Here is an 8,337-nt window from a genome sequence, read left to right as displayed (position 1 = left end):
AAGAAAAAGGACATGAAACCGGAGTTTAGAAGTGATGGGACAGCAATTGAAATGGCTGAAACTCCAGAATCTAGTGTTATGGATGCCTCATCACCACTTGGGATCAGCCATGCTAACTCTGATGCAAATAGCCCTGATGACGAAGCACTTGGCACATGCAAAACTCTTGTTGTAGGTGGGAATTGCTTAGGATGGTCTCTTGAGGTTGAAAATAGAGACCCCGAGCAAATGGCAGAGAGAATAGAAGATGGTTTACATGATTCTGAAGAGTCGTCATTATTCCTTGTCATTCAACAAACTAACACTTTCGATGATAGCCATGCATCTGGACAAGTCGATACTATAGAAGATGAAGATGACTTTAATGACTTTGATCCTTATCTTTTCATAAAACATTTGCCTGATCTCTCTGAACTCCTATTGTCAAGTCGGCCTCCGATAGTGATTCCAAAACAAACGCAATGCTGTCCTCCTGTTACACTTGTTTTAGACCTGGATGGTATGTTTTTTCTTAAAACTTCGACCACATTAATCACAGATTTGGCCTAAGTAAATATGACGGGTGTTCTGGTAATTAAAAAAGACTGAGGGATATTTTGCTAATTTGTGAAACAGATGTGTATTCCAGTTATTTTTGAAAGCCAAGCAGTATGCTGGTAATATGCGAATAGTTAGGGGCACGCATGTTTATCCATGTTACTTGCTTGCCAGTTCAAATTTCTTAGGAAACTTGAAATTGTGTATGTCATCCAAAGGAGCCCTTTTCTGGCCTAGCCTGATGATAACCACATTCTCTTATTCATAAAGTCAAAGTTCAAAATCTTGGTTTTCACAGATCTCATAGAACACTAATTTTAATATATCCAGAGACCTTGGTTCACTCCACATTGGAGCACTGTGAAGATGCAGATTTCACCTTTCCAGTAAGCTTCAATTCTCAGGAGTATACCATACGTGTGCGATGTCGACCTCATTTGCAGGCATTCATGGAAAAGGTTGCTCAGATGTTTGAAGTAATTGTGTTTACTGCCAGCCAAAGTGTCTATGCGGACCAACTTCTAAATATGTTGGATCCAAAAAAGCAATTGATTCGCCATCGTGTGTTTAGAGACTCATGCATTTTTTTTGAAGGCAATTACCTGAAAGATCTAACCATTTTAGGTCGTGACTTATCCAAAGTTGTCATTGTGGATAACTCCCCTCAGGTACTCCTTTTCAAAGCTTTATGTTTTTTTGACATTCAAAGCTTTCGCCATGGAAGAAAGTGGGAATATGAAAATTATATGTATTGTGCTTGTTTTAGGCTTTTGGCTTCCAAGTTGATAATGGCATTCCAATTGAGAGTTGGTTTGAAGACAAATCGGATAGTGCCCTAATGGGGCTTATACCATTTTTAGAGACATTGGTCGATGTGGATGATGTTCGACCTATTATTGCAAGAAAGTTCAACCTTCGACAGCGGGTTGCTACAGCCATGAATCCATCATTTGTCTACTAGCAGCCGGGGTGATCCACTCAAGACTACATGGAAAAATCTCTTGAGAACATGTAGAATACTCAAATGTAGTTGTCGGCTGGTCATGGAACATATGATTTTTCTTCCATCAGCAACTGAGGTGATGCTCTCAAGGGCTTATCCTCTTGAGAACATACAGAAAAATCTCATGTAAATTTGTAAAATGCCCACATGTAGTAGTGGACTGTTGATAGGACAGGTGCCGTACTAAGTTATTAAGAAATTTGGCATGTATGTGGTTTATAAGATTATTTCAATGCAAAAAATGCTTGTAAACAGGTGATTTGGAGTCGCTCATTTACCTTGGTATTACAATTAATGAATGAGTGCTGTGATAAGAGAGGAATGCTATAGAAATAACTCTCCATGAAGTGATTGGTCATTAAGTTCTGGTCACAGTTGAGGGTAGCTTATTATCAACTTGATATGTTGAGTCAATGTACAAAGTGTACTCTGGTTTTGCATTCTTTTAATTGAAGTCGCATCATTTTTTGTGAGTTGGCCTAAACATTTATTATGCAAAGTGCGGCAGTGAAATGTTTCCTAGTAAGGAAATATTGTTGAGGATCAGAAGATTGATTTCTTAGAAATATTCTATTTTTTGGCAATGAGAGGTGGAATTACAACCTACTAATGGATATACTGTTCAGTAATGATGACAACGTCAACAATTATTGCAAATCTATTACTTTTGCATTATTATATGCAGAATATTTAGTAGGCCAAGCATTGGCCTAATAGAATTTGGCATTCTTCTCGCAGATTGCAGCAAAGTTGGAGTTGACAAATAGTATATTGTTGGATCCAGTATTCACATGCACATGGTATGCGTGTAATTAGCTATAGTAGACGATTAGGCCGTTGATCCTAATGCATTTATATGAATGATGATTGCTAATCTGTCCCAAAGGATATCAAAGAGCTGGTAAAAGGAGAAACAAATTGAGTCATTTTCTTGATAATGTGTGATGTTCAATATTCTATTGTTGAAAAATACTTAGCATAAAATACGTATAGAATACGTATTCATCAAGTATACTAACTTTTTTTTAAATACTTAGAATACGTATTTTATAGATAAAATATGTTAAATACTTAGAATACGTGTAGAATACTTAGAATACATGTAGAGTATTTAGAATATGTGTAGAATACTTGTAAAATATGTTAAATACTTCTTAAATGTTAAAGATTTTTAAAAGTTTTTTTTTTTGAAATGATAAATACTTGTTAAATACGCATAATACATCAAATTTTAGAAAACGCTAGTTCTAAAACATAGAATACATGTAGAATACTTCAGAGTATTCTAAAACGCACTACGAACGTAGAATACGCGTTTTTTAACAACTATTGTTGTGATGCCGTTGTTCAACTGTCAAATCATGGTGTATGTTAAAAATATTCCTCAAAAACATTGTATATAATTGAAGTGAATATGTGAACTGCTTCAATTGCACATAATGTATTAATTGATAATCATTCAAAATTGCTCATCATTTGTACTTGGCATTTTGGATTTCTTGTGTATCGTGTACATATCAACGGTGAGAAATGATCAAGAGCCATTTAAAGGAATCCAGTGAAATTTATATTTGCATTGTACAAAATAATGTAATGTTGAAATATCCCATAATGACTTAGATATTGCAGAACTAAAGGAAAAACAACAAAATCTTGGATGCATGGGTAAAATCAAGATGTTTCTACACTAAAAACAAAACTCTCGTTTTTTTGGACCCATAATCTATTCACACATGGGTGATGTGAGCACAACAAATTTCATGTCGGTGTAGATCGGTTCATGTCAGTGATTTATCTATTTATAAGTCACTTTTTAAATGTTAATTTGCACGCATGTATAATCATTTACTCCCATCTAATCCTTCATTATGAATTTAATTTACGCTTCAATCACCATACAACCTTGGCATAGCCTAGAATAAGAACATATACACATCATAACATTGCCAGCTTCTCATAACCAAAGTTAAAATTATATGTTAAAAAATTGTATGGGTATAACAACTTCACTATGGGCGAGAGAAATGCTAGCCAACCAACTATTTTAGACATTAAGCCTAACAAATGGGGATATGATGTGAAAGCGCAATGAGTTAGGACTAGGATTTCACATAGAGTTAACACTTACCTTTATTTACATCTTAATCTTTTAGCTAATTTGAATAGGGTTGATCATCATTATTATATGTGTAATTGTATTTGGTCTCCAAAGTTTCTACCGTGATCCATTCAAATTCCTCATACAACGTTCAATGTATGAACTACACTTCGAAGCAATTCTTAATACACATGCCATTCTTGTTAAAGTTTTTGTTTGTCAAGTTTTTCATTAAAATGGTTCATATACTAGTGAAGAAGCTTGCATTGGAAATGCAAATGCAATATTCCATATGATATATCATCCATATTGTTTTCAACGTTATTGAATGTCAAAAAAAGTGATATTCTTCACGATAACATAGGGCATGTATCAAGCACAACCATGAGACACTCTCAAGAAAAATAGTTAATATCAAAATGAAAATAAACACAATACCTTGGAAAACTAAGATTCAACACTTTGGAAACAATAATGGTGAGTATTACCAATCTCCTTCAAATGCTTCATTACCAAGAATAGTTACCAAGTTGTCGCCTTGCAAATGTAGTGACTTATCCAATCATAGATTGAGTGTCAACAATTTCAATATGGTTTCGATTCTCAAAGCATTGATCTAATAATTTGGGTTACTTTCAAGGAAGATCAGTAACCTGAATATCCTTCAAATACTTCACATGCATTGGAGAAGATTGGATCATTGTTCACTAAAAAATTTGTTTCTTCCACGCATTAAGTTGATCTTCTAAAATTTATTTTCTTTGTCGAGTATATGTTTAAGTGTTTTTCAATATTCATAAAGGTCTTTCATGCGAAGCATAATATCCAAATCGCACATTATTTGTGAGGTTCTCCATGCATTACAAGGTTGTAAAGATATACTATTTATTTCACCATTACAAACAGACGTTGCCATTGTTTGTATAGGATAATGCTTGATTATGAAACTATAACATAAATTATGTTGTCTACAATGTGTCTTTTGTCTAAGTAAAAATGAACAAGATTGCATACTCCTCTATCCATACCTACTAATAAATTTAAATATTTTCATGGAATGTAAGTGATTGATCTAATTCGATAGTTTTCGGGCCTTCTACCATAACTAAATAACATTGATATAGTCATCTTGTCAAAATGGTTCGTGATATTTATTCTAGAACACATAGAATTGAAGACAACAAAAATCTTGTGGTTTAAATTTGGTCACATCAAATATTATAATAAATCACAAATATGTTAGGCATGGGGACAACACCTTAATATGTTTTCATTTTATATTTGATTATTGTCCAAGTTCGCCAACCACCAACTTCACTAGCAATCCCATTTTCACATCTTAAAATTCTAAAGTCTTGAATACACGATGGTTTTTTTTAGAAAATGACATTGGAGTGTCGCATTCCTCCATCGACAAGGTGACTGAAGGGATAGGAATCAATCACAATCAACATATAGCCATCTCTTGGCTCATAAATAATTATCGTTGATTGATTAATAATCCATGATTAGGTTTTTGGATTCATGACTAATGCCTATGTTGTCAACATTCAAGTAACAAATCATGCGTGGATGTATTGTTGTCGCTACATGTGGCATTGGTTTGTATTAGAAGCATTGACAACCTTTTATGCGCTCATCATCAATCACTATTGCATTTAGCATGTCCTGGAACTTCTTTTAAGGTTATCATGGCTCAACTTGCACAAGTTATTTGTGTTTTCACCTTGGTGTGTTCCCTAGTGTGCTGTCATCATCTTCTATGAGAAGCTCCATGTAAAAATGCAAAACTCTTGACTAACATTAGTTAGGACAACATGCGAGGGAAAAGATTAAGCTAGACATAACATTTTAGAAAACATTGCGCTTAAGTTTACACGGTTTGCATTGGAGTATCGTAATTTGTACTTAATGAAGAGAACATTGGAAAGTATAAGAAGAGAGGAGCAAGTAGGGTGGAGTGCAAGGATGGGATGTATGTGACAAATCTCTCTCAACTTGACTTCACGTAAGAAAGGCTTGGCTTGTGTGAAAGTGTTACGACACACATGACATATGTTGCAAGTTACAACACACATGTATGTAAAAGCAAGTGTTTATACTGTAACTTAGGCAAGCTTAGCAAGACCAGATGAGCCTGGAGGTGGTTCATAGAGAGAGAGAGAGCTCAACAATGGGTTTTTTCTTAATATGTTCAAAATGGATCAAATGATGAGATGGAGATATTGTTCCAATTTTTACGTTATTGGGGTCTACAACACAATTGGAATATGCGTAATGCTTTCATGTTTGATAATAGACATGGGGTGAAAGCCTATATAAAGAAGCTTAAAGGTATTCTCATGTGGAATTTTTGGATGTTAGAGCATGTGGGGATCATTTCCTCAAATGCATATTCAGGTTTTTTAGTAGCATTACAGAACGTCCCTCTCCCTACGTAGGCATATGATAGGTAGAGGAGACTAAGAATTGTTGTAACTAAGTGGATTTTACATACAATTAATATAATTATGAATGAGCCCGGTTGGTAACATATTAATAAGGTGGTGAGAGCCCAATTGGTAAGGTTTTACCAAAAATGGTCATGGAGAAGAAAAGCATGCCTAATTTATACATATATATGTACACACACACACACACATGTGTGTGTGTTTCTAGAAAAGGGTTGGCCTGCTTTCTAAAAAGGGTAAGATTGGGAACCCAAAACAGGATTGCATTTGGTCCATACCATACATACATACATACATGCCCACTGCCCCATGAGAGAGACGGATGCCTTTTAAAATGAAGTCTGCAGAGCGAGAAGAAAGGAGAGAAATCCCCCCATATATTTCAAGAAAACAAAAGGGAAAGGAAGCTTCCATGAAACTTCCTGCGCCCCCCCCCCCCAAACCCCACCACACACACCAAAAGCCTTGATTTTATGTGTGTTCGTGTTTCTTTTGGGCCCCTTTATAAACAAACAAGAGCATGAAACAGCACCACTTCTAAGTTGCATGCGATGCTTTGATCGGTGCTTAGATAATCATGCTCAACGGTGCATGATTAGTGCTTAATTAATGATGCATTGATTAGTTGCTTAATGGTGCATGACAAATCCTTCTTCCCTAATTCCTCACTCTCTCTCTTTTCCTTGGTGACCTCTCCATCTTCTTACTTGGTACCATGAAACCTAAGTATACCCCATCTAAACCCTCAACTTCTTCTTCTTTGGGTACCAAATCAAATGGGGTAGTTTCGCTCGATTTCAATGAAGCTGCCGACATTCTTTGGTTCTATGGCCGGCCAAGGCCTTCCTCGTCGAGCCACCGCCTCATCCCGGGGGCACCTTGTCGGCCACCATGCGATGTCGGCCTTCTCTCGCGAGTCTTCGAAACATTCGACGAGAACAAGGACGGAAAGCTCTCGAGCGAAGAGCTCGGACATTTCTTGGACCGGCTAGGCCTCCGGATGAGCCGTGAAAGCATCTCCTCCCTCTTCCTCGAGCACACGAGCCCCTCCTCCTCCTCGTCCGGCCGAGAGGACCCCCGCTTCGTGACCCATAATGACTTCCTCTCCCTCTACGAGATGACTCGCATGGGCCGGCCCCGCCGCGACCACCACCATTTACTCCTAGAGCATGAAGTTCATCATCCGGTGCTCGAGGAGGAGGACGATGATCGCCTCCTCTCCGAGGTCTTCGGTATCTTCGATAAGGATAATGATGGCTTCATCTCCCCCCGGGAGCTCCAGGAGGTTCTGAGTGGCTTGGGCTTTCACGAAGAAGCGTGCGAGCTCGGCTCGTGTGTCGAGATGATCGGTCGCTTCGACCAAGATGGCGATGGGCAGATCAATCTCCCCGAGTTCAAGGACATGCTGGAATGTGCTCTGTGATTTGGGAGGTTCCTTTCTTTGCTTGGGAAATTCATGCTACAAATGTGTTAAAAGGATGGATAGGATACCTTGACATCATTCAATGTAGTACATACATGCAATGGTACTTTGTTCCTTGGGGGAAACCACTTAGATAATAATAAAAAATCAACAGCTTGAGTATTATTCTATCAAAAACCCATTTAGATATGGTGGCAAGCTATATTTGCATTTAGGTGAACAAATTTACCAAGATGCACACATAGATTATTAATCTTCTAAGCATCTAGCTAGCAGTGGTGATAAGCTTAGAGAGTGATAAGATTGGACACATGGTTCTCCTCCTTCTGTTTACATCTTTTGCATGTATGTGTACCCAAAGATTTGGATACATGACAATTGTCTCACTATGCAACGAATACATGCCAATAGTCTCAATATACAACTATGCCTTGGATGTGTATGTTAATCATAAGACTATACTTTGGATTGTGCATGTTGAATGAAATTTTTGGGTACATGTTCTTTTATTTTCTTTTATACATACATATTGGATATTGGATTGTGTACATGTTATAAAACACTTGGTAAGTCTTATGGACACACATCCTTGTATACTTCCATGTAACACTTGGATCCATGCCCTTCTCACACTTATACATGTGCATAAGATGCCTTTTGATCCAATCACCGATGTTCTTTCGGCCCATTGATAAAGTATGGGGGTCGTAGTTAGGGACAATGTAACACAAAGTTCATATTTTAGAGCATTAACGAGTATGGATCAAAGGCAAATAGGAACTTGGGAAATGGTTCCAAGAGGGAAAACTCCACATAATTGGTCAAC

The 8,337-nt window shown here is 37.1% G+C and overlaps 2 protein-coding genes across 2 annotated transcripts; both read left to right on the top strand.

The window, feature by feature from the left end:
- Window positions 1-6: 6 nt before the first annotated feature.
- LOC147847349 (uncharacterized) lies at window positions 7-1,902 on the top strand. Its single transcript, XM_087339298.1, is given in 4 exon segments — window positions 7-499; window positions 868-1,205; window positions 1,304-1,486; window positions 1,488-1,902. Coding segments are annotated over 4 exon segments (1,191 nt in total). The 5' UTR covers window positions 7-12; the 3' UTR covers window positions 1,671-1,902.
- Window positions 1,903-6,653: 4,751 nt separating this feature from the next.
- On the top strand, window positions 6,654-7,945 carry LOC147847348 (calmodulin-like protein 2). The gene has a single exon (XM_087339297.1). It carries the CDS (start codon window positions 6,804-6,806, stop codon window positions 7,509-7,511), a length of 708 nt encoding a protein of 235 aa, XP_087195423.1. The 5' UTR covers window positions 6,654-6,803; the 3' UTR covers window positions 7,512-7,945.
- Window positions 7,946-8,337: the final 392 nt, after the last annotated feature.

The sequence above is a fragment of the Azolla caroliniana genome, unplaced genomic scaffold (genome assembly GCF_043228905.1).
Source record: "Azolla caroliniana isolate FFs.n. ecotype wild unplaced genomic scaffold, voAzoCaro1.0.p SCAF_1148, whole genome shotgun sequence".
NCBI classification, from domain to species: domain Eukaryota; kingdom Viridiplantae; phylum Streptophyta; class Polypodiopsida; order Salviniales; family Salviniaceae; genus Azolla; species Azolla caroliniana.
This window is presented reverse-complemented; position numbering and strand designations above follow the sequence as displayed.